The sequence below is a fragment of the Schistocerca piceifrons genome, chromosome 3 (genome assembly GCF_021461385.2).
Source record: "Schistocerca piceifrons isolate TAMUIC-IGC-003096 chromosome 3, iqSchPice1.1, whole genome shotgun sequence".
Lineage (NCBI taxonomy): Eukaryota > Metazoa > Arthropoda > Insecta > Orthoptera > Acrididae > Schistocerca > Schistocerca piceifrons.
The window spans coordinates 835,199,397-835,227,288 of NC_060140.1; the positions used below are offsets into that span (position 1 = coordinate 835,199,397).

At 41.2% G+C, this 27,892-nt stretch overlaps 1 protein-coding gene across 1 annotated transcript in view; it reads right to left on the reverse strand.

The window, feature by feature from the left end:
• LOC124787974 (alanine--glyoxylate aminotransferase 2, mitochondrial-like) overlaps positions 1–27,892 on the reverse strand; it is a 188,286-nt gene that overhangs the window by 75,369 nt on the left and 85,025 nt on the right. The window contains exons 3-4 of the mRNA XM_047254987.1: positions 26,927–27,111; positions 4,642–4,765 (exon numbers count right to left, since the gene is read on the reverse strand). Of these exons, the coding sequence (XP_047110943.1) occupies positions 4,642–4,765; positions 26,927–27,111 (309 nt within the window). The remainder of the gene's footprint in view (positions 1–4,641; positions 4,766–26,926; positions 27,112–27,892) is intronic.

Here is a 27,892-nt window from a genome sequence, read left to right on the forward strand (position 1 = left end):
GGAGACACCGTGTGCTAATTCGGCTGCATAGTGCAAGTCTTTCGATGTGACTCCACTTTGATGACTTGCATGTCAATGAAGATGAGATTAAAATATTAGGAAAATCACAAACATCCAGTTCCTGAGTGACAAAAATCTGATCCATCTGGGAATCGAACAGAGGACTCCACAATCTCGAGGCAGCAACACTAAACTAGACTACAAGCTTTGGGCACAATAAATACAATTTGTGGTATTCAACAATTGTATCAAAGCACTGCCATGAACACTTGATTACTAAACTGCCAAAAAATTATGATTGCTGGCCTTGCCACAATGGTAACACTAGTTCCTATCAGATCATTAAAGTTAAGCACTGTTGGGCTTGGCTAACACTTGGATAGGTCATCGTCTGAGTCAGCTGAGTATTGTTGGCAAGTGAGGTGCACTCAGCCCTTGTGAGGCCAACTGAGGAGCTACTTGACTGTGATGTAGCTATACCGATCATGAAAACTGACAACCCAAGGGAGAGCAGTGTGCTGACCACGTGCCCCTCCGTATCTGCATCCAGTGATGCCGAATGGTTGAGGATGACACGGTGGCCAGTCAGTATCGTTGGGCCTTCAAGGCCTGTTTGGATGGTGTTTGTTTGCTTCTTTTTTTTGTTGTATGGTATAAAACAGGATGTTTTGTACTTAATTTGTTATGTAAAATACCATTGGAGATCTAATAATTGTAATTAACTAATACGTAACCTATAAATTATGGCTTGTGTTGAATAAAATGTGGAGTAGTACAACTTAATGATGGTTTTCTAGCAATGTAACATTTTTCCTCTCTTTAGTGTTCTAAGGTTAAAGAAAAATAAAATATAAATTATGTATTACTTTACAGTTACATGAAAATAATGAAGAAATTATAGCTAAATCAAACAATGGAAAATCCAGGATAGAATGTAACGATACTATGAAGAGGAAAGTTGCTACTCACCATATAGTGGAAATGCTGAGTCACAGATAGCCACAATAAAAAGACTGTCACAAATAAAGCTTCTGGCCATTAATGCCTTCGTCAACAACAGACATAGGTGCACGCACGCGCGCGCGCACACACGCACACACACACACACACACACACACACACACACACACACACACACACACACACACACACACACACACAAATTCACATACACGACTGCAGTCTCAAGCAACTGGAACCACACTGCAAGCAGCAGCACCAGTGCGTGATGAGAGTGGCGACTGGGTGGGGGTACCCAGTCACCACTCCCATCATGCACTGATGCTGCTGCTTGCAATGTGGTTTCAGTTGCCTGCTGAGACAGCGCGCGCGTGTGTGTGTGTGTGTGTGTGTGTGTGTGTGTGTGTGTGTGTGTGTGTGTGTGTGTGTGTGTACTGTTGACGAAGACCTTAATGGCCAAAAGCTTTATTTGTGACAGTCTTTTTATTGTGGCTATCTGTGACTCAGCATTGCTATATGGTGAGTACCAGCTTTCCTTTTCATAAAAAAATTACAACTAAACAAATTTCGTCAATTCCCACACTACTAACTACATGAATTCCTATGTATTTATACTTTACTGCATAGCTTGTTACACAAGTATACAGCAAAATGTTTCCCATCATCAGCTTACAAGTAGTGACATGAAACACAATATTTAGAATATTAATACTCTCACTAATTTCAATATCAACAGGGTATAGAAAAATTCCAGATATTTTAAAACACTAAAATGAAACATTAAATTTATTTAAAAACAGCTTTGACAAGCTGGTGTTCCAGATAGTTTTTGATCTTGGCAGATATCCAGTATTTGTTAGGGCAGCACAGTTCTGTTAGATGTTGAGACCAGTATTGCTCCAGACTGAGGGATATGAAAGATATCTAAGGACTTACAGGATGTCCACAGCTTCGAAATCTGAGGGTAAGCCAAATGTAGCTTCTGTCTTTTTCTACCAGTTACTCTCCATTGTTTTCCTTAATCATTTGGTTGGTTTCATGTCTGTTACTACACTGCTTCTTATATTATTTTCTTTTTGTGAGCTGGGGTTTCAACTTTCTTATGGCTACAGAATGTCTGGTACAACCATCTTACATTCATTCAGTGGGTTATCAAAGCTTATATTATCCAGTCTCTGGACACCCTACTGCTGGTACATCACCTACTGTGTTCTGATTTTATGTATATGCTGAGCCCTCCATACAACTGTCTGTCTGCATTATTACTCACTTATTCTCATTTGTACTCTTCTTTCATAATTTTTTTAATATCCATATTTTATCACTGTTATTCCTCAAAGCTTGATTTGCTGTACAGTTCTGAGCCACATGTCCACATGTCCTTTGTTCACCACATTCAGATACACATTATCTGACTTAAGTATGTGGGGTACTGCCTTCATCATCATCTTCATCTTCACTGATAAGCAAGTCGCCGAAGTGGTGTCAACTAAACAGACTTGCAATATGGTGGCCGAATGCCGAAGAGGATATCCCGGCCAATAAATGCCACATGATCATTTCATTTCATAAATCCTTCTTTATCTCATAGTATGCGGTCTCTATAGATACAGTTCTCAATATGGACCTTTTTGTAACAGTTGGTCATGACACAATGCATGGAAAAAAGATCTGTTTGCATGTGTGGGTGAGAGGGGGACTTGTCCATACATACCAGGACCGAGAAAACCATAAACTTATCTATAGTTTGAGAGGAGCAGATGATTCTATTTTTCAGAGTCCGTCATATTGTTCAAAGACAAAGTGTTTAAGGGCAAATCCATGGGAATTTGCAGAAATTTATTCACAGGGGAGAGGGGAAAGACTAAAATTAATATTTTTTTTGTAAATGAGTTGGTCGGTTTCAAGATGTACCGTGCCATAAGAATTAAATTTTATAAGTGAAACAAAACAATTATTGTGTATCAGAGAATTGTTGATTATCTACGTACTTACTGAGAATTCTGTAATGAATAAAAACTAACTCCAGATCTAGGGGATGGGGTTGGGAGGGTAGGGGGGAGGCAGAATTGGCCAGCAAGTAGAGTCCCCAACCCCCAACTACTAAAGCATATGGACAAATCGTGTTTTCCATTTCCATGAAACCATATCCAAAAATATAATGCCCATATATCTATAAAAAACAAAAAAACATAGATTCTAGTGCTTTTGCCTCAAAATGTATAGGTTTCCAGCAAATGTGATCCATTTTCATTCCTTTGGTTTGTTCATATCATTTTTCATCAAAGGAGAAAAATATAAAAAATTGCCTGAAGAGTTTAATAAAATAACCATTAAACTATTCACCAAAAATTCCAATGATTGAAAAAAATGAAACTCAAGTAAAATGGGAATCATACCAAAACTGTTTGTAATACCCATATCACAGAGACACAGGTGACTGGTGTAATGCACAAATTCATCAGAGTTTTCTGAGTTTTTCTGAGAATGTGGTTCCGATATTTTGTCAGGTGCTACAAGGGTATATTGATGTTACTAACTAGTGGCCTTAGGAAATGCTTTCTTTGCGGCTTGTGTACCTTAGTAAATTGTGTTAACACTACTGCTCATGTTCTAAGATGCTTATTGCCAGTACCTGCTAAACCTGCAGAGTCTTCTTATCAAATTTACTGGCATATGTAGGAAACATCATCCAACAGATCAAATACCTGCCTTTTTTACTCCACATGATATCAGCACCACATCATCATCCTTGTAAGCAAGCAAATACATAGTCATTTGTCCTCCTGTAGAATTGTAAGTGCTGGTTGTTCTTTCTTTGAGACATTAAATTGCAATGTTTCTGCAATTTCTACTGGGCATCCACTTGTTCTATATTTTGCAAAGCATGGTAGACAATCAGCATTCACAGTTGCAGTCTCTTATATTTATACTTTGTGTGTATTCCCTATGCCTTTCAGATGAGCACCAGAATGGCTGCTTCGAAATGTCAAAGTGGATTCCTCGTCCCATTTGCCTGTAGCTGAGCTAGCGCTCTGCCTGTAAAATTTCTAATGTCAGTAAAACATTAAAACATAGTCATTATTTCTTCCTTGCTTGACATGCCTTGCTAGAGTCAGAACTATGATAATCAAATAAATTATTGTGAACGTATCTTTCAAGTTCTCATCAATTCATGAATTTTGTTTACGTAAAATTGTTTCATGTTTGGCCTCTCTCACAAATTTTATCAAATTGCTCTGGTTAAGTAGTCTATTTGTTTTACTTCCTATTTTAAGTTCCCTCCCACCGCAAGCATGTCTTATGCATTTGCCTACCATTGTTTTCTCCAATTCTGTCAATGGGCTTTTCAACTTCATCGAAAAAAGAACTGCTTGTAAATTTACACACAGTTCCTCATTCCCTTCTTATAAATATTGTTTTTTTGATTAATGATTCCCAATCCTAAACAAGAAATATTTGATTCCTAAATTTAGACAAATTATGTTAGCACCTGCTAACTATTTTTAACTGTTGATGAATGTGATCATCCACATCCTTTGTTAATCTTGTCTGATACCTTAAGTTTTAACATCTTTTTCTCATGTTACAATAACAAACCTGTTGTCCAACATCACAAAAAAGTTCATTCTTCTAATTGATTAACACTATTACTAATACATCATGTATCAAAGTTCTTACATTTAACTTATCAGGCAGTTTGGCTGTCAGTTTTTGAGCATATTCATGTAGCTTTGGATGCATAAAAAGGTTACTTGTATGCCACAGTGAATTTGCTTGTGTGACCAAAGCATCTTTTACTTTCCTGTTAAAGAAACAGAGTAACCATAAATTTGTATAAATCACAATAAAAGACCAGTATTAAAAAGCACATCACAGAGAGCATTTAAAATGTAATGTAACATTTCATTTACAACTTTACTTATCACCTTGTTATTTCATTTTTATTCACACAATGAGACTTTTCAACATATTACAGTGTAACAATGATTTGTGGAAGTTTGCCTTGACGTACATAGCACTGTTACTATCCATCTACATTTTCATTCCACACTAATATGGTAGCAATAGAGGTTCCGTAGCACAAGTGTTGCAGGACATAAAAATGTTTCAACAGTGAATGCATTAGGATGTCATATGTGCACAAGTGGTTGTCAGCAATTTGAAAGCACATCCGCCACTACATATAACAACATATGAGGCTATCAGCACTATAGTGGCCTAACCCACAGCACACTGGTTTGTGGGAATGGCCACTGGAAGATACTGACGTTTGCAGAATTTATGGGTAAGGTAGCGATTGTGGCACATAGCAATGATTGTGGTATACATAATGTAGTATGGTGTCCGGTAATCAGCTATACATGGAGTTAACCGCAATAGTGTTTTTAGACCGTTTTTCTGTGGGTTAGGCCACTATTGTTTCAGCACACTTGGCCGTAATACAGGAAACATGTGGGATAGGCCGTTATTGCTTTACGCACTGTAGTCAAACGTTGGACAAGATACACATGAGGCATTAATGTTCATCATCCGTATCATCATTTACAGGGATGGTGTTGCCACACAGCTGTGCAGATGTCTTCAAGTTACAGTAATAACCATGCTACACCGGGAGTACGAATTGCAGCAAGGTCATTAAATCATTCTTTCTCAACATGCTAAATAGCGTATCCATTGGGATACAGTACATCGAGAGTCTCAATTACTTTTGACCCTCGTTTAGCAAAACTGACATTGGCAAACAGGACATCTGACTCATTGGAGTACTTATAAAACCTGTTTGTGTATTCCAAGGCAGTATGTCTGAATATGGAACCATTACACCCTGGTATTTTGTGTCGATACTTTACAGTTACGTATGTTTCTCTCTAAATGTACTGTGGACACGAAATCATTCCTTGTCATCAGAATAGCGGTGAAGGGTTGTTGTTTTTGTGCAGTGTTGATGACATTCATCCAGTCAGACGGTGTGTATATGTTTGGGTCAAATTTATAGTTCTTCACGATGATACCAAAGACCTGGTCACATGGTAGGTATGAATGCCCACTGACTAGAAATTTATTGTGGATTACTTCCTGTGTGAAGTCTGCATGCAGAACCATGAATTGACACAGTAAGACCATTTTTATATTTCAATTTTGCCTGCCACATTGATCCGAGTACATAATTTGTTGCTTTGTTTGGATGTTATGTTTAATGTAATGCATGAGACATGATCCAATTTCTTGCAGTCCTCGGGACACTTTGCTCTCACTCCATACATACATCATAGCTTTCTTGGTACACAGTTTGTGTATTCCAAGGCAGTATGTCCACAATTGCCACTAGTAGTAACAGATACCTGTCGTAAGTACTGGTGTTGGTAAAGTCCTCATCAAATCCAAGGGAATCACGACAACATCGTTGTCCTGATGCCTCCCTTCTGCTGCATCACGATGCATTCCCATCCACACTCTCAGCCTTTCATTGATGATGTAACTCTTTCATGTCCCCATTTACCCTTCTCTCCCGTGCATGATGGGAGTGGTGAGTGGGTACCCCCACCCAGTCACCACTCCTGTCACGCACTGGTGCTGCTGCTCGCAGTGTGGTGTCAGCTGCGGCATGTTTGATGTTATAGAGGTCACAGTTACAGCAGGAATCACTTACAGGGGGATGAAAGGACAAATGAAGGAAATACCATCTGATATCTGCAAAATGTTCTTCAACAACGTTTTACACACCATCATGTCCACTCCCTCTTCATTATGGAAATGGTATAGGCGAATTGTTACTCGACACAACTCTGTAGTACCAGAGGAATACGCACCTGCCATAGGGACTACCTTCATCATAGCAAAAATGTATGCCGACTGCAAGTCAAAACTACCTAATGCATAGAACGAGTCAAACAGATGTTGCTGGTATTCAGATGAAAAATGTCGACCACATTCCTTCTGACATGTGCATGCTTCGAGGATGGGACATTTCTTTGGCACTACATTTCCCTCCATGTTAATGTATTCTTCCCCTTTTGATCGCTTTTCTTTTTGAATGTTCCGTGCACACAGGTGTGCATTCTGGACCTGTTTTCTTCCTCGTTGTGGTGCAATTATGGTACCAGTACTACGATCCCCCTCCGATGTCCATGGCTGACGTAATGAGTGTGGTATCCTTCAATGTACTGGGTAGATTGGGCTCTGCTAACATGACATGTAACTCACCCACTGTACCACTTGCACGCTGGCTGAACTGGCCAGGTGCACATTCCATGTCTGAGGCATCAGTAGTAGTGTCCCATCAAAATAGGTCTTAAGTGGAAATGTTCCTTATCTATACCAGTATCCATATCAAATCATATGAGACCAACAAGGAAACATAACATCATCCTTACCTCAGAATGTGGCTTTGACATCATCACCAGGACTACTGTATACACACACACACACACACACACACACACACACACTCTCTCTCTCTCTCTCTCTCTCTCTCTCTCTAATGATCATTCAGAGGTGTGTTGACCACAATACTGTGAGTCTGTACTGCAGCTGTGTCCTCCGCCGGCTGTCACATGCTGTATGACATGCGGTATGCTGTCCCACTGGCCTACTTGCTATGCATACATGGTGCAACAGTGGCCTATGTGACATAGACCACTATTGCACCCTGTTTCATATGGCACTGCACGGTGCATAAACAACCTCTGACGCTGCCACATTGTCCATGGTGTCCGAATACATGTCCGGCAATTGTAGGATGTAATGGTAGGGCATAAAGTGATGTTCTGTGTGAATATCTCATTTTCTCCAAAAATGTGGGTTAGGCCACTATTGCACTGCTAGCCTCATATTTAAGCATATAGGTACTAAAAATTATATTTGTTCACATAAATGATATCCTCATAGATTGTAGGAAATATATATGTAACACTAACATCATCATTATGAAAGTGCCCATAAATTATTCAGAGGGTAAATACCAGAGTCTGTGGAACCCAGCCAAGTGTGATTCCATGTGTTCACAAATTGAAATAGGGAGTAGTATTAAATACATCAGTTGTAAATATGTGTTCATCCCATAACATGAACACTTTTTCATTTTTCGGTCATCCACTGTATCCCTTAGATTCCACTAAGGAGCGAGTGTGGAACAAGTCAAGATATACATTAAAAAGAAGATAGAGATATTCAGATTTTAAAACAACTGGCAAATTGTGTCAACAGTGAATTATCACAACACCACAGCACACTATTTGTGGTTACAGATGCTAAATTTAACATCTAAATCTACATATACAGAGTGTCCCAGGAGGAATGGTGACTATTGAGGTACACGACAGGAACGATCATTCGAAGCAAAAATGACTAGTAAACATGGGCACTAAAATGCATATCTTAAGAGCCATGCACACTTGCTCATCTTCACTTCTGTGAAATACATCTTTTCTACTGAACAAGTACTCAAAGGTTTATAATTTATATAAAAAACAGCTACCAGCCACATGTATGGTTTAAAAAAGGTTTATTATCTTCAGACCATGACCGGTTTCGGATTTTTCTTTACAAATCCATCTTCAGATGGCATATTACAAGCATTCTTAGTTAGACCTAGTTTTGTTTGTGTTATTCGTTATGCTGCAGAGCTGTGTAGTTCTGCCTGATGAAATATTCGTGCGTTTATGTTTTCGAATGCAAGCTTAATACACTTTTCAATATGCACTATGTGAGTGCTATTCCAGTCAACGGACGTCACTTCCAACCTCATCATCTTAATTACACATGCAGCACAACATTTGTTTAACGTTATTCGTGTAATTAAGATGATGAGGTTGGAAGTGACGTCCATTGACTGGAATAGCACTCACATAGTGCATATTGAAAAGTGTATTAAGCTTGCGTTCGAAAACATAAACGCACGAATATTTCATCAGGCAGAACTACACAGCTCTGCAGCATAACGAATAACACAAACAAAACTAGGTCCAACTAAGAATGCTTGTAATCTGCCATCTGAAGATGGATTTGTAAAGAAAAATCCAAAACCGGTCATAGTCTGAAGATAATAAACCTTTTTTAAACCATACATGTGGCTGGTAGCTGTTTTTTATATAAATTATAAACCTTAAGTACAACAGCCACGTTTCTCAATATGTCGACTTTCGACAAAATAGCGTTAAGTACTCAAAGGTCTCATGATATGCATGTTAGAGCCCATGTTTACTAGACTTTTTTTGTCCATACTGTCTCCAGCCAAAATATGGAAAGCAAAGAGCTGGCAGTAGAAGAGATTTGTTTCACAGTATTGAAGATGAAGAAGTGCTCATACCTCTTAAGGTACATATTTTACAGCCCATGTTTACCAGACGTTTAGCTTCTGTAGTAACTCAGGCATGGATGTGTGTGATAAGATATGACACAAATTCCTACATTGGGGTTCACTACTTTATTTACAAAATGTATGTACACTATTGTGAACCACCATCCTAACATAACACAGGTTGAGTCCAGACTAGACTGGCAGAGAGTATCTACTCAGTGTCACGCAATAGTCAGGTGGAACGTTGGTTGCACAAGTGTGTGTGACCACCCACATCGTGGCCATCTGAAGACAGTGCGTAGGTGGACTCTTTTTCGTGGGCTTGGAAGTGCAGGCGTGCATGACTGGCCATGCTGTGAGTGTTGGTGTGAGGCATGACCGGATCATTTCTCACAGAGATCGTAGGGTGAGAGATGTGAGGTTGAAACTGAAACTGGGACAGGGGTGGCAGATCACATGGCCTACACCACGGTTGTCATCTGATGTGAGGGAGGGTTGTTTGAAACCAGCAAATTGTATGCCATTACTTGGTCACACAGCTGTTGCAGTCATTCAAGAGGGAACATATGTTGTGGAGATGGCTTCTTCTGTGTAACAAGTCGTCTACCAGATGTCAGTTGAACCATGGTATGCTGCTGGAACATCTTGTTTAATGCAGTAACATTGCTCTCCAGGCTGTGCCAACACTCCAGTAAGACGTTGTTGAGGGTGTTGTCTTATCTGGCAGGTGGGTACCTTCGGTAGCATCTGTGATTCAGTGTACACAATGCAAGTTGCACAACATGGTGGCGAAATGTCCGTGGCCATTGGCACTTCTGTGCAGAAGAGCTGAAAAACAGGTGGAATCATTTGGCATGTGGCAGGAAATTGGAATCCCCTGCATGACAAGTTGTTATGTCATCCAGCAGCTGCCATAGGGAAGTGTCTTCCCTTGTGAGGTGGTAATTGGGCTGAGTTGCTTTGTCTTGGTGTCATTCAGATGGGGGTGTGATGTCACGGCCAACTGCCACAGCAGGGAAAGGATGCCAGCTTCTTCAGCGAACGTTGGGCAAAGTCATGACACCTCAGCCAGCTGGGATAGCATGGTGACAAGGGTGATATGGTCGGTGAATTTGTGAGAGTTCAGGTTCTTGCAGTTGTGAGGCGACCGGAGGTTTTGGCAAGGCAAGATGGCCACCACTGTTGACAGCATCAGTTATACATTGTTGATTGTACATAATAGTAGGGCAGAAAATGACATCTGACCCTGTTCAACTGGTTGATAGGCATGACCATGAAAATGCTTACTATCTGAATGCAGTGCAGCCAAAACAGTAGTGTCAATAAGAGCATATGGTCTTACTAGATGGGTAGTAAGTCTCTGTCTGGCACTGTAATGACACTTCATACCTGAATTTAAGTCTCATGGAGAGTGTTGAAAGTGCTGTTGTGGAACACCAAACATGTCATTTATATCTCCCTGCCCATACAAGCAATTTCTTGTGCACTGATGGAGGAACACTGTAGATGCAATGTGTGGTCACTAGACTGTGCAGTTGTATCGTTGTTTCAGGTCTGAACACAAGCTGATGTGTTGCCCATGAAGGTTCTAAGTCATAGTGTGACACATAAAACAAGGATGCAGCAAAATCACTGTCTGTTCACATAAAACAGGTAGCGGCAGAGTGTGATAATGGCTGCATTGTTGCTGCATGGCAACTGGCTCACTAGTAAAGCAAGAAAATACGATGTGATGAGGTAGTCAATGAGGTACCAATGTAGGAACTCCGGCAAGGACAAGTGCGATATGATATGACATGAATTCATACATTAGAGTTCACTACTTTATTTACATAACGCACCAAATGTCCTAACATAATGCAGGTTGAGTCTAAACTAGACTGGCAGAGAGTATCTACCCAGTGCCACACAATAACCAGAGGTGATGTCTTGGGGAGTCATGCTGGTCGAGTCCCCGCACTTCAGATGATCATTCCTGTCATATCCCTCAATAGTGCTCATTCCTCCTGGAACACACTGTTTACTACACAGGCCATTGCACAGTGCACGGATTATTCTCAAGATGTCTGTGTGAGATATGCGATGGCATCGGCATGACATTCGCCGTCTTCTATGAATACAGGTTCTCCAAAATTACCCAACAGGGTTACACAAGAATGACATCATCTCTCTTCCAAGGATTCATATTTAAATTACTGAACATTCTGTTAAACTTTAATGTGGACTATACTGACTTCTTGTGATCCTAGCAGTATGTCCCTGACTTTACTCGATGTCTGTTGTCCTGTTTACTTGACAAGGACTCCAAACATTGGAACAGTACTCTAGAAAAGGACACCCTAGTGCCTTCTATGTGATTTCCTTCACAGATAATTAGCATTTTCCCAGAATCCTTACAATAAATCAAAGTCTTCCATTTACATTCCCCAGTAGTAATTCAATATGGCCTTCCCATTTTATGTCACTCCTTAGTTTTGCCAGTACATAATTATATGTCTTGATCTGCTCAAGATGTTCACCACTAATCTTTAGATCAGATAATATCGGGTTCTTTCTGTTCATTATAGACATTATCTTACATTTATCCACATTTAAAGAGAAGTACAATTTATTGCCCATAGTGATAATACACAAAGACAAAAAAACAAAGCTACACAATGAAGAATTATTGGTATGGGATGGAAATTGGTAGATGTGATGTACTTTTATAGGCAAACAAATAATTACAAATTCAGAAAAACTGGAAGATTTATTCAAGAAAATGAGCTTCACAAATTGAGAAAGCCAGTAACATGTCAATCAACCTCCGTCCTTTATGCAAGCTGTTTCTTGACTTGGCATATTCTGTCCAATTGATGCATTATATTGTTATAATCCCAAGATGGTTCGAGGGCCCAACCCTTAATGCTCCAAACATTCTCGATTGGGGAGAGATCTGGCAACCTTGTTGGACTCATTAGGGTTTTGCAAGCACGTAGTACCAATACCAGGAATCAGAATAATCTACATAAAGACCTAAAATCACTTACCTTGGTCCAGAAAGGGTCTAATATTCAGGAAAGCACATTTTCAAAAAATTCCCAGCAACCATAGAAAACTTGGTTTCACATCAAGCACAATCTAAACAGAGTTTGAAAGACTTTTTGATAGGCAACTCCTTCTACTCTACAGGTGAATATCTTAACAAGGATTGTTAAATTGACCTAATTAAAAATGTGTGTTGGATTTCAGTTTTGACAGCACTTGGTCACAACAGTCAAGATTGGGTATTTTACATATTAACTTTATTAAAAGTGCATAACTATGTTTCATTCTGACAGTATATTAATTCTTTAAATATTAGCAGTTCCAATGTATTCACCTATTTTGGCAATCTCCTGACAAATGATCAGGATAGTGAGTATTATAATCAGATATTTTTTTATGTTATACTTTCTGACTTGCTCCACACCCATGAGAATCATATCATTTTTGGGTTCACGGAACGAAAACTGAATCTATCTCTAATCTAAAAAGAAGCAGTGGAAACTCTTGCGATGTGTGCGCAGGCATTACCTTGTTGAAATGTAAGCCTAGGATGGGTTTCCATGAAGTGCAATGAAACTGGGCATAGAATATCATCAGCATACTGCTGTGCTGTAAGAGTGCTGTGGATGACAACCATAGGGCTCCTGCTATGAAATGAAATGGCATCCCAGATTGTCACTCCTGGTTGTAGGGCTGTACAGTGGGTGACAGTTACATTAGCATCCCACTAGATTAGAGATTGGATTAATACTTGTTCCATAGATCATGAATACGACACTTCGTAATAATGTGGAACGTGTCAAGTTAATAAAAGATGTCTGTACAAGATATTACATTACACAAAATATTGCCTAACACTAATGTTTAAGTTGTTTTTTTTCCCTTAATTTATATCCAAAAATTCAGCCAATGAGTAGAAGGAGTTGTCATCTAGAAATTCTTTTAATTTATTTTTAAATGTTAGTTGGCTATCTGTCAGGCTTTTGATGCTGTTTGGTAGGTGACCAAAGACTTTTGTGGCAGCATAATTTACCCCTTTCTGTGCCAAAGTCAGATTTAACCCAGCATAGTGAAGATCACCCTTTCTCCTGGTGTTATAGCTATGCACATTGCTATTACTTTTGAACTGGGTTGGATTATTAACAACAAATTTCATAGGTGAATATATATATATATATATATATATATATATATATATATATATATATACTGTGAGGATCTCTAGATCCTTAAATAGATGTCTGCATGATGACCGTGGGTGGGTTCCAGCAATTATTCTGATTACACGTTTTTGAGCAATGAATACTTTTCTACTCAACGATGAATTACCCCAGAATATGATGCCATATGAAAGCAGTGAATGAAAGTAGGCATAGTAAGCTAATTTACTGAGATTCTTATCACCAAAATTTGCAATAACCCTAATAGCATATGTAGCTGAACTCAGACGTTTCAGCAGACCATCAATGTGTTGCTTCCAGTTTAACCTCACATCAATGGACACACCTAAAAATTTTGAAAATTCTACCTCAGCTACAGACTTCTGTTCAAAGTCTATATTTATTACTGGAGTTGTGCCATTTACTGTATGGAACTGTATATACTGTGTTTTATCAAAATTTAAAGAGAGTCCGTTTGTTGAGAACCACTTAATAATTTTGTGAAAAACATCATTTACAATTACATCACTTAGTTCTTGGTTTTTGGATGTTATTACTATACTTGTATCATCAGCAAAAAGAACTAACTTTGCATCTTCATCAATGTGGAACGGTAAGTCATTAATGTATAACAAGAACAGTAAAGGACCTAAGACCGAACCCTGTGGGACCCCGTACTTGATAGCCTCCCAGTTTGAGGAATCAGCTGTTGTTTTAACATTACATGAACCACTTATTTCAACTTTCTCCATTCTTCCAGTTAAGTATGAATTAAACCATTTGTGCACTGCCCCACTCAAACCATAATGATTTAGCTTATCTAAAAGAATTCCATGATTTACACAATCAAAGGCCTTTGAGAGATCACAAAAAATACCAATGGTTGATGTCCGGTTATTCAGAGCATTTAATATTTGATCAGTGAAAGCGTATATAGCATTTTCTGTTGAAAAGCCTTTCTGAAAACCAAACTGACATTTTATTAGTACTTTATTTTTACAAATATGGGAGGCTACTCTTGAATACATTACTTTCTCAAAAATTTTTGATAGAGCTGTCAGAAGAGAGACTGAGCGGTAGTTGTTGACATCCGATGTAACTACCGCCCAATCTCTCTTCTGACAGCTCTATCAAAAATTTTTGAGAAAGTAATGTATTCAAGAGTAGCTGCCCAGGCTGTCTCCAGACATGTCTTCAGCCTGGAATTTTATGGACTGGAGCAGAACTGTCTTCAGTGAGGAGTCTCACTTTGAATTTAGCCCCAATAGCCAGTGAAGACATGTTTGGAGATTCACTGGACAGCAGTGGGATACCAACCTGATTGTCACCTACCAGATGGCCCAACAACCAGTAGCAATGATCTGTGGTGCCACTTCATTTCATACCAGGACCCCTTTTGTTGCCTATCACAGCAACCTTACAGCACAGCAGCATGTCAACAATTTTCTATTCCCCGTTTTGTTGCACACAATGGCAGGCCATACTGGATTCATACTTCAGCAAGATAATACCTGCCTGCGTAACAAGAGTTTCATACTTGCCAAACCCTATCTTGGCCAGCAAGATCACCAGCTCCCTCCCCAGTTGAGAATGTCTGGAGCATTATTGGCATAGCCCTCCAACCAGCTCAGAATTTTAATGACCTAATGCACCAATTGGAGAGAATTTGGCATGATATTCCTCAGGAGGGCATCCAACACCTCTATCAATCATTGCTAAGCCAAATAACTGTTTGCATAATTGCCAGAGGTGGACCATTGTGTTACTGACTTGCTCAATTTGTGTACCTCTTTCTTTTGAATAAATCATCTATTTTTTCTTGAATTGTAATCATGCCTTTTCTTTAGTTTACTTTCCAAATATTCAGCATTTTCTTACAATCACTGAATAACGACACTTTCCTGTAAATAACAGCATTGTCAGCGAACAATCTTACTGTGTTCAGTATCCTATCTGATAAATCATTTATGTATATTGAGAACACTGGAGGTCCTATTATGCTTCATTGGACCACACCCAATATTAATTTCATTTTCGTATAACTGTATAATTAGAAATGAATATAATAGAGGGAAACATTCCACGTGGGAAAAATATATATAAAAAACAAAGATGCTGTAACTTACCAAACAAGAAAGCACTGGTAGATAGACACAATAAAAAAACACACAAACACACACACAATGTCAAGCTCTCGCAACCCAAGGTTGCTTCATCAGGAAAGAGGGAAGGAGAGGGAAAGACGAAAAGATGTGGGTTTTAGGGGAGAGGGTGAGGAGTCATTCCAATCCCGGGAGCGGAAAGACGTACCTGAGGGGGTACAAACACACACATATCCATCCGCACATATACCGCGGATGGATATGTGTGTGTGTGCGCACGGGTGTATACCTGTCCTTTTTTCCCCCTAAGGTACGTCTTTCCGCTCCCAGGATTGGAATGACTCCTCACCCTCTCCCTTAAAACCCACATCTTTTCATCTTTCCCTCTCCTTCCCTCTTTCCTGATGAAGCAACCTTGGGTTGTGAAAGCTTGAAATTTGTATGTGTGTTTTTTATTGTGTCTATCTACCAGCGCTTTCTCGTTTGGTAAGTTACAGCATCTTTGTATAATTAGAAAGAAATTCTATGTTCCAAATAAGCTGCTCGTCGCTCAGTTATATTAAATAGTTGCCGTTAATCTCCTACCGCTAACTTAATATCAACATAATTATACTGACACTAAACCAGAAGCAATTGAGGCTTCTTTGCAACAAACATTACTACTTATCAAGCAATTTGAGGATTCTTCAACCCTTCATTGTATATAATCAGTTTTCAGAAGTGACTTGGTATTTTTTATTTTAATTTGGGTCTGCAGTGATTCACAGTTTCTTCCATTGCATACGCTGAGAGCTTTTAACCAAGATGGTGGACTCAACACTAATCTCTAAATGTGACTGCAAAGTCTGTATGTAAGATATTTTTATGTCTTGGATTTCCTTTATCAGCATTGGCCCAGAATGTAGTTCCATAAGACAACAGGTAGTAGACATGTGCAAGGTAAGCTAACTGTATTGTTTTCAAGTGAACACTATGAAAGGTATGAGAGCAAAACATGCCAAATTGAGCTTCTTCATGAAACTAACTATATGTTAATTCCATTTTATTATATTATCCAGGAGAACTCCACAAGCGTTTTATTTAGTATATAACCATCAATGTTTATTTCTAGTAACAGTAGGTTATTTTTACTTGTTTGAAATTGCATAATATGAGTCTCTGGGAAATTAAGTTTTAATTTGTTTGCTGTAAACTAGTTGTCAGGCAGTTCAGCTGTAATCTGAGCTTTGTTTGGTATGGTTGAGATTGGGGAATTGATTAGTATGCTTGTGTCATCATCAGCAAACATTTGCAATTTTCAAACAGTCTATTTAAGTCATTGGAAGGTCATTTATGCAGATAAAGGACAAAGCTGGATTCTCACTGAACCTTATGATATTTGATATGTTACATTCCCCTATCATGAGTTTAGTTCACTTCCTGTCAAATAATCTGTCAAAGTGACACACTGCTTTAAAGTTACAAGGAGGCTGTAAATTACCTTTAGGAGGTCAAATTCTAAGTGCTGTTGATACACACATTGTAAGATATGTAGTTTAATATCTATAATCATTAGTACAGGAGAGCACATTCATTTATATCAACAGTGTCGGAAGGTGATTAACTGTGGCAACAAAGCATGAGTATACACATGGTAAGTAGTGCTGCACACCAGTGGCACTTCTATTCAATCTCTTCTTTGCTCTCAGTTTAATGTTTGAATCATTCTCTGTAGTGTATCCAATATTCAGTATAAATCTTCATAGGTAAGTTGCTTTGCTTTGCACTTACACAGTGGTTTAGTGGCATACTATCCTGGAAAGTCTATTAACGAAGTTTCAAGAACCAGCTTTAAAAGATTCCTCTAGGAATATACTACAACCTCCTATGTATCATTCACGTAGGGATTGTGTTGAAAGATTAGAATAATTACTGCATGCACAGAGACATTAAAACAATCATTCCTCCCGCAGGCCATACATGAATGGGATGGGAAGGAACTCCAGTAACTGGTACAATAGGACGTACCCTCTGTCCTGCATCTCTTGGTTGTCTGCAGAGTATAGATGGTGTCAAACTGTGAGATGAAAAAGTATTAATAAGAATTTCAAGTCTAATTGTATCATGATGCTTTTGTTCTTAATCAACCAATGAATCCTCAAAATTCAAGTAATAGATACTGCAAAACAATTGTGGCACCCTCTGAACTGGTCTACATATTTGGAAAGGCTATTACAACATTTAAAGTGGAAAAAGAAACATCCTGCTGTTTGGAATTCTTAATTCCTCTCTCACAGAGGGAAGAGTAAACTGTTCCTGCTGTAAAACATGCCCCATGTACCCACACACTATCACATACTCAAGCATCACCACTGCAAAACACAACAACATGAAAGACAGAACAACATATGAAATCATTCATGCTGGTTTTCAGTTAACATGTATTCAATGCACAGCTTTTTATATAAGACAGCCCACTATTAAACTGGTATATCAAATGAATGTACAAAGAAGAACTGTCCACACTGAGGAAACTCAGTACTGAGTTCCTGAGCATGTTGTACAGCACGATTTAAGGGACCTGAGTGCTCGCTGCACCACATGCGTCATTTGGATCATCCCAACTGGTACTAGTTTCTCTGAACTCTAGCACTCTCTTGGACCTAGCTTTCATGAACACACTCCCCTTTTGTCTTTCTCTTTTTCTTTTCTGTGTTTTGGTAGTATTTATCTATTTATGCACTCTGCAACTGCTCTTTTACTTTTTTTTTTATCTTCTTGCTCCCTCTCCCCCCCGCCCCCTTCCTCTCTCTCTCTCTCTCTCTCTCTCTCTCTCTCTCTCTCTCTCACACACACACACACACACACACACACACACACACACACACACACACACACACACACACACATAGACCCACACAGACCCACACACACACTTTCTCTGATCCCCCTCGCCTTTTCCACTTTTCACGCAAACTCTTTATCGAGGTGTCGGTTCGGTCGCGCCGGTTACAACTGCAAGTAGATACGGGCGCGGCAGTTTCGTTGTTGAATGCACAAACTTATTCCGACCTTGGATCACCCCCGTTGGCGCCAGTTTACCAGTGTCTACGCGGTTATGGTTAACAGTACATTCCCCTACTGGGTCAATTCACTACCGACGTGACTTACAAATCAGTCACTTGGCCTATTACTGTTATTGTTGTCAGTGATGCGAGCTCCGCTAACCTTTTTGGCCTGGATGCCTTTCATGCTTTCGGTTTTTCTATCGCTGACACCATACAGTTGGTCTCCAAAGACGTTCCCTATCAATCATTGGAATCTTTGATCTCAGACTTTCCAGATATCTTTGAGGAGGGCCTGGGGCGCGTTTCAGATTTTGAAGTTCACTTAACGTTGAAGGCGTCAGCTCGCCCATGTTGTCTACGCGCGAAGCAGATCCCCTTGGCTCTCCGCCCTCAGGTAAAGGAAGAGCTAGATCGGCTGACAGCCCTAGGGGTCGTTCTTCCCATTTCTCCTAGTGAGTGGGCTTCGCCCCTTGTTATTGTAAGGAAGCCCTTGGGAAAATTACATCTTTGTGGCGATTTCAAGGCCACCATTAATTCCCAATTGGTGGTGGACACATATCCTTTGCCTCGTGCTGATGAATTGTTCTCTGCCATGGTGGGAGGCCAATATTTTTCGAAAATCGATCTTTCGGAGGCTTATCATCAGATACCACTCGATGAGGACTCCAAACGGCTGGCAGTTGTCAACACCCCGTTTGGCCTTTACCAATACCAGCGGTTGGCCTTCAGAATATCCAGTGCCCCGGCGATATTCCAGTGTTATCTTGAGCACGTCACGTCGACAATCCCTCATTGTATTAATTACCTGGATGACATAATTGTCACAGGCCGCAGCATGAAGGAACACTTGCACAACCTTCGCACCCTCTTTCTCAAATTCAGGTCTGTGGGCTTGTGTTGCAACCTGCATAAGTCAAACTTCTTCCAACCGTCCATTGAGTATGTGGGCTACACCATCTCTCGGCACAGCGTCCAGCCACTAGGAAGTTTGGTCCAAGGTATCGTTGACCTTCCTCAGCCTGCTTTGCTGAAAGAGTTACAAGCTTTTTAGGCAAGATAGCCTATTACCATTGGTTCGTTCCCAGGGCTTCCACCATAGCCTGCCCACTGTACTGCCTTCTGCGCAAGGGTGTTCCTTTTGATTGGTCGCCTGCATGCGAGCGAGTGTTTACCTCGTTGAAGGGCCTCCTCATGTCAGCGCCTTGTTTGGCTACTTTTGACCCCCCATAAGCCGTTGGTCCTGGCTACAGATGCTTCGCAGTACGGGGTGGGGGCAGTCCTGGCCCATCGCAACGCAGATGGTTCCGAGCAACCACTGGCATTTGCATCTAAAACTCTTAGTCCCACGCAGGCCCATTACTCTCAGGTGGAAAAAGAGGCTTTGGCCATTGTCTACGCTGTTACCAAGTTTCACCCTTTCTTGTATTGCACGAAGTTTCAGTTAATCACTGACCATAAGCCGCTAATATCATTATTTGGCCCCGCCTCTCAGATTCCGGATAGGGCGGCCCACAGACTACAGCACTGGGCCTTGTTCCTCTCTAAGTACCATTATGACATTCATTTTTGCCCTACCGGACAGCATGCCAATGCCGACGCTCTTTCCCGTCTTCCGTTGGGCCCGGATCCTACGTTCGATCGAGAGGAGATTATGTGTTTTCATTTGGATGTGGCATCCCACCAAGCAGTTGATGGCTTCCCAATCACTAGTTCTCGAGTTGCCAGAGAAATGGCAGCTGACCCGGTTCTCTGGCAAGTAGTTCGCCTCATTCAGCAGGGGTGGTCATCCCGCCCTCCAGGCCGGGCCTCGGACCCTCTTCGTAATTATTTTATTCTACGAGACCGCCTCTTGGTCTTGGAAGGAGTTCTCCTTCTGGCTACTGATGATACAGCTCCTCACGTGGTTGTTCCTGCAACTTTACGAAGGGAAGTCCTCACGTTATTACATGCGGGGCACTGGGGTGTTTCCCGTACTAAAACCTTGGCTCGCAGACATGTGTACTGGCCCGGTAGTGACAGAGAAATTGAGCTCTTGGTGGCCGCCTGTTCCCAGTGTGCGAGCCAACAGGCATCTCCCAGGGCAGCGTTCTCTTCATGGCCGCTGGCAACCGAAGCATGGGAACGTGTTCACATCGATTTTGCGGGCCCTTTTCTCAATGGCTTTTGGCTCATTGTCATTGATGCTTATTCCCGATTCCCATATGTGGTTCACTGCTCCTCAACCACTTCAGAAGTTACAACCCAGGCACTAACAAAAATCTTTTCTGTGGAAGGTCTGCCAATCACACTGGTCTCGGACAATGGAGCACAGTTTATTTCGCAGACCTTCCAGGATTTTTGTAGGCGCTTTGGTATTCGGCACGTTCACTCTCCCCCCTTCCATCCACAATCAAATGGGGAAGCTGAGCACATGGTGCACACATTTAAGACGCAGATGAAAAAGTATGTGCACGAATTTCCTGCGGAGGTGGCATTGACGTTTTTCCTGATGGCATACCGGACCACACCAATGGGAGAACGCAGCCCCGCAGAACTCCTCCATGGGCACCAACCTAGGGCTCTGCTGCACCTCCTCCAGCCTGGTCCTCGCCAGTCTTCGCAAAACGGAGTACCTGGCTTTCCACTGGGTATGTCAGTCTGGGCACGTGGGTTTGGTCACAATCCACATTGGATACCGGCGGTGGTCCTGCACCGAAATGGCCGCCGGCTCTATATCTTGCAGGCGGGAGACTGGGTGGTACATCGTCACCAAAATCAGCTACGTCCACGTTTGGGCACCCGCCCTCCGACCTCTCGGACACCGGTTTCCCCATTTCCAGCACCCGTGTTGGTTTCCCAGGGGACATTACCACCTCTCCCCACTGTGACTCTGCTGCACTGCGATGGTTCTCAGCCTTGGCAGCCTCCAGTAGCTCCAGCACCAGCATCGCCATTGTTCGAGATGCCCCAGCAAGAGCCGGCCCCCCTTGCAGGCCCAGTTTCTCAGGAGGCTGGTTCACCTGTGGTCGTCCCTTCCCCATCGTCACCGCCACTGGGTCTTGCCCCTCCCAAGGTGGAACAGGATCCGGAGTTTGACAGCTTGTCACCTGTTCTGTCCCGGGCTCCAGTGCTGGGACGACGGGGGCCTCTTTGTGTGGGTCACTTCCAGCCGTATTCGAAGGTTCCGGCTCGAGGGTTGGCAGATCCCCTCGACTCTGGCCTTCCAATGGATGGGGAGGTCATCACTCCTGCCCGACACTCCACCTTCCGATGCAGTGGATCACAGTGGCTTCACCCCCCGAAGGAGGAGGAGTGCAGTAGCCACCAGAAAGGTCGCAGGAGACACACATCGGCACGGCGCGTCACAGACAGTAGTTGCCGCAAGTAGAGTCCCATCCACCAGAGGGCACGCGAGAATTTGGACGCGACCTCTGCTGGCGTAACAACAACAACAACAACAACTCAGGCAGCACGGGCCGTGCCCAGTCAGTTAACATCGGGCATGCCTAGGACACAGTCCCGGTCTACGCTAAGTGAAGTGCAACGTAAACGTGAACAGTGTTACTACAGTTGTCTTATCATAAAATATTCTGTGGTATAATGATAATGATAATAATAATAATAATTTCCTGTAATTCAACAGCCCGCACTAAATCTTTCTATTGGATGCCACTTCAGTGATTTACGTGTCCTTACCCAACCCCAGTAATCCTCCTGAGGAAAGGGGACCTGCAGTTTAAAATCAAATTTGAACCATATGTTATTCCTGGTTAATTTTTGTGTATCATGAAGAGATGAAGGCTAGGTTAATGGCAGAGTGAAAGATTCCATGATCTGACAGGGATTCAATCGCATTACCTTCCAGTTTCAGGGTACATGCTTTGCCCCTAGGCCATACATATTCTGCGGTGACCATTGACAAAAAAGTGTTAATTGTGCAGAAACACGTAATAAGAATAATATATGATGTCCTCTCAAAGAGCATATTCTAGACAACTTTTGAAACGGTTGTACAGAGAATCATAGCGTGTAGGCTTTCACGGCCGGCATCTTCAGTAATTAAAACTTCCGGGCTAAGAGGCCGTGGTCCAATAGTAGAAATACTTCTCCCTGACGTTTCGTTGCCAGCTGCGGGCAACATCATCCGAGGCGAGTCTACGACTGGCTGCTAGGCTGTGGAGGTCCTGTTTATATAGAGCGCGTACCATAACCGACATATCCTCCCCATAGAGGCGTCTAATCATAGCGTGTAGGCTTTCACAGCCGGCGTCTTCAGTAATTAAAACTTCTGGGCTTAGAGGCCTTGGTCCAATAGTACAAATACTTCTCCCTGACGTTTCATTGCCAGCTTCAGGCAACATCATCTGAGGTGAGTCTATGACTGGCTGCTAGGCCGTGGAGGTCCTGTTTATATAGAGCGCGTACCATAACCGACATATCCTCCCTGCCTATGCCCATTCATCTTGAATGATAACTGGGTGGTACCCATGCTAATATAAAAGGCTGAACAGTATTTACATAACAGATGGTATAAGACAAATGTTGTTTCACATGTGGCTCTCCCTTTGATTGTAAACGTCTTGCCAGTTGCAAGGCTGGATGTTTTGCCAGTTACAAGGCTGGAACAGGTAGGTGGTGGTAGGAGGGTGCATAGGGCAAGTCATACAGCAGGGACAGTCAAAGGGGTAGGAGCCATAGGGTAGGGAGGTAGGTGCTGAAGGAGCAAAGGGTCTGACGAGGATATTGTGGAGATTGGGAGGGTGATGAAAAGCTATTCTTAGTGTGGTAGGCAACATCTCAGACAGAATGGATCTCGTTTCAGGACATGATTTTCGGAAAGTATGGCCTTGTTGAAGTAGCTGATTAATACATTCCAGACCAGAATAATACTGAGTGACAAGTTGTGCGTTCTGAAGTTGTTTTTTGGTGGGATCAGCAGTACCAGCATTGGATGTGATGGCCCGAGGAATCTGCTTTTGAACTAGGCTGGTGGGGTAATTACTTCCATTGAAGGCCGAGGTGACAATGGTGGTGTATTACAGTAAAGAGTCCGCATCTGAACAAATACATTTGCCTCAAATACCAAGGCTGTATGGAAGGGAATGTTTGACATGGAAAAGATGGCAACTGTCAAACTATAGGTACTATTATTCGTTAGTAGGTTTAACATGGTTGAAAATGTGTAGCTGGCCTTCAGTGAGGATGAGATAAACATCAAGAAAAGTGGCATGGGATTCAGAATAGAACCATGTGAAATTTAATTGGGAGAAGATATTTATTGATTCCAGCAATTTTAACAGTCCATAAGGCAAAGATGTCATCAATGTATCTAAACCAGACCAAGGGCCGAAGACTTATGGATCACAGAAGAGCCACCTCCAAGCGACACATGAAAAGGTTGGCATAGAAAGAAGCCATCCTGGTTCCCATGGCCGTACCCCTGATCTGTTTGTATGTTTGCCCCTCAAAGGCTCCTAATTAATTCAAGGGTGTCATGAGGCAGTTAAATATGTTCACTCTATAGTGTAAATGAAATTTCTGATGCCATAGGCATATTGGAAGAAAGAGTATGGTGCATTTTTCATGAATAAATAATGATGGAATAGCTTTGTGCAAGATGTGTTCTGCATTTGGTGAATGCTGATCAAAAGCAAATGTAAAAGAAATTTCTTAGCAATAATTAGATTGTTTACAAAAAGTTCAACTGATTTTATGCAACAATTTGTTACTGTGGATGAAATATTACCCACCGCTTCACTCAAGAAACAAAACTGCGAACAAAGTAGTGGGTGGAACACAGGACGCCTGACACAGAAAAAGATGAAATCAATTTCACCTGCCAGAAAGGCTATAGCCACTATTTTGTGGTATACTAAAACACATTTGCTATTGGTTTCTTTGCAAAGGATTTAACATTAAGTGACAAGTACCATACAAGTCTCATTGGATAACAGAATGAAAATATATGATAAAAAATTAAGATTAGGGTTTAATGTCCGGCCAATGATGACATAATTAGAGATGGAACACAAGCTCAGATTGGGAAGGAAATCAGCATATCTTTTTCAAAGAAACTACCCTAAGTTATTGAGGGATACAATCAAAAACCCACATCTGGATGGGTGGATAGGGATTTTAAATGCTGCCACCCATTTCCCTCCTTCCCCCAAATGCGAGATCAGTGCCTAATCTTACTCATTGCAAAACAAATGAACGAAAAAAGGATCGTCTTTCACCAGGAAAATGAAACTACTTGCATAGTTGCTTTGGTTGTGAGAAAACAGAGAGCTGAAGAAGAAATTGTTGGAATATCCACTCTGTTCTGCTGCCTCGTATTTCCACCTATTAGGTCATGTAAGGAAATTTTGTCTGAAAGACATGTAGAGGCCATAGACGAATATTTCACAGGTTGTTGAAATTATATTTCATGGGTGGAATATACACTATTGAAAATCAATTAATAAATTGCACTGACTTAATGAGGAACTGTGTCAAATTAAAAGTGTCACCCAGGAAGTAATGCATCACCTTTTTTCTTCAACAATTATCGATTTGAACACAGTGAAATGTACACACAAGAAGGAATAATGTTTCTTCTACATTCCCTATTTTTTCACATAATCTCCTTCCCATTCCATGGCCTTCCTCCAGCAAATTTCATGGGTGTGTTCTGGCCACAGCCACTTCTTCACTGTGTGAATCACCTCTTCATCATCCTCAAAATGTCTTCCATGAAAGGCATCCTTTAATGGCCAAAGAAATGGAAGTCTGAGGAAGCTAAATCAGGGCCATAGGGTGGATGGGGTGATACTGTCCAAATCTGTATGGTAATGTGTTCTGAAGTCCTCAAACTTATGCGAAGCTGGGCCATTATCATGAATCAAACAGTCACCTGGGTTGTTGTGATGCCAAAGTCATTGGAAATGCCATATGTACCACTTTTAGATGTGTGGTAATCACATCAAAGTTACATCCCTGCGAGTTTCACTGGAAATGCTTTTTGAGTTTGGTTATTGTATTCACATATGCATCAGAATTAATGGTGCTGCCTCTGGGCATCACAGAAGTGCACATCGGAACAATGGTGTAGCAAACATAACTGGTGCCCAGGGTACAACATTTTATTGGTGCTCCTCCTCCTCCTTCTCCTCCTCCTCCTCCTCCCCCCCCCCCCCCCCGCCGCATCCAGGGTACGACACTCACTTTATAGCTCCTCCCACGTAAGACACATATATAATATACAGAATTTACTCTAACAATAATAATAATATACTTTCCAGACAATCTTGTTTGTCTTGGAGACCATTTGGCACTCCTCTGCAAGTGGCATGTGGTACATGACAGACCAGACCCCTTGATCCCACACCCTTGCTATGCCACTGCATCAGCAAACTGCATCTTGTCAGGTGTGACAGCTCTGGATGATCTGCCCAAATGCTGCAAATCTTTGGGATCTGCTGAACCGCTTACTTTTAATGGTCTCATCCTCTTTGCCCACCTACTAACCGTACTTCTGTCCATATGCAGATGCTCCATAAACTGCACACAAATGTTTCTGAATGTTTCTATCCTACTCCATAAAGGTAGAAACATAGTTTACAATAACTTGCGCTTGTGGCAACGTGAAGACTGGTGGAACGAAAACAGGCAGGTCTACTGGTGAATGACAGCAGAGATCAAGAGGTGGGGGAAAAAACACACACTTAAGTCTAAGGCAAAGGCAAGTCATCTAAATGGTTAGACACAATCCAAGAGAAAACCTAAATCTCAAACTTTAATCAGGCAAGGTAAAAAACTCTACTATTCAGTGACATGATACTCAGGCTTCAGAGACAACTGAGAAACTGGCTGCAATCACCAGGCTGCAGTACATCAGTAAACATATATGGGTAAACAGTCATCACAGGAAAGTGCCACCTCATGCACTTGCCACAGTGGCCATACTCCACGTGGCCATCAGCCATGGCTGTCACCTGGAGCCCAAGTATCTCTGACACGTTCTCTCTATCAATATTCAGGCGAGGAGGGGAATCTGTATCACTTTCACCTCAAACACTACACCCAACAAATTCTTTCTCTGCAGTGTGAAATTCAATAATGACACACTGTTTGTGATATACATCACTAACAGATGCCATTTTGAAACACTGCTGCAGCTACGCTATCTATTGGGGAATACAGAAAATTTGCATGCGCACTCCAGAAACTTTAAATAATGCATACCTGAAGTTTTGCGTTCATACCACTGTTGTTGGCTGAGAAAACATGTGATTACTTAAGCTGCTGGATATACAAACCAAATGTATACAAAGATATTTAACAACAGATTACATAAAACTGCTCTCTTACGGATGACAATGTCCCACACTGACTGTTACAATTCCAGCAAATAAATCTAGATATCGTTTCCCATTGTGGTCAAACAGCCATTGCTTGTACCCCTGGTGAAGCAGAAGGGGTTCTTTATACACAGGAGCTAAGCAAGGAACAACATTTTTCTGTTGAATTTCTTTTGCTGATCCATAACTGTGACCCTGGAACAGAAATTAATTTAATTATAAGTACAATCTTTCTTGACTTAAAATTTATATTCATGAAAAAATACTTTCTGGTAGAGAAAGTGAGTGAAATTAAAATTCAGTCTGAAAAGGATCATAACTACCTCAACTTTGTTATATAATATCTGACTCTACAACTGTGCCACACTGATATTATATTTACAGTGGTCCTTGCCATTATCTGTAAATGTTCACCAATAGCAAACTTAACTGACTAAGAAAATAGTGACTAATCAGTATTCATCAGTTTGCAAGTATTTCCAGCTCAAACATAATTAATAATAGCAGCAATTTGAGGATGCTATCACCACAAGTACCAACTTCTAAATTACTGCCATGCCATCTGGACCAGATTCAATGTCAAACTTGTGTCACAATCTTTTTCCTCTGTTAAAATGTTTAGGTCCCATATGATTCTCCACTGCCTCATTGATTAAGAAATCTTGGTATCTCAAGGCATGCTTGGCACACTTAGTGTCATCAGAAAGTGTTCTCTGTCCATTTATGAGCGGTTGTTTTTTTGTGAGAAAGCTGATTTCTCGAGTTCTCTCGAATTTACATGGAGGGAGTGTGATACACAGCACTCATTAACAGTGAAAAATTATTTGTCAAATAACATTCCTAAGATATGCTATAAGCAGTGAGGTTTCTGAGGCCCAGATTATCTCTTTTCCTGTCCAATGCCCGGTACCCACCCATTTCCAGGCTGGAGGACTGACATGGAGCTTCTCCAATTTACATGGAGAACCAACTGTTC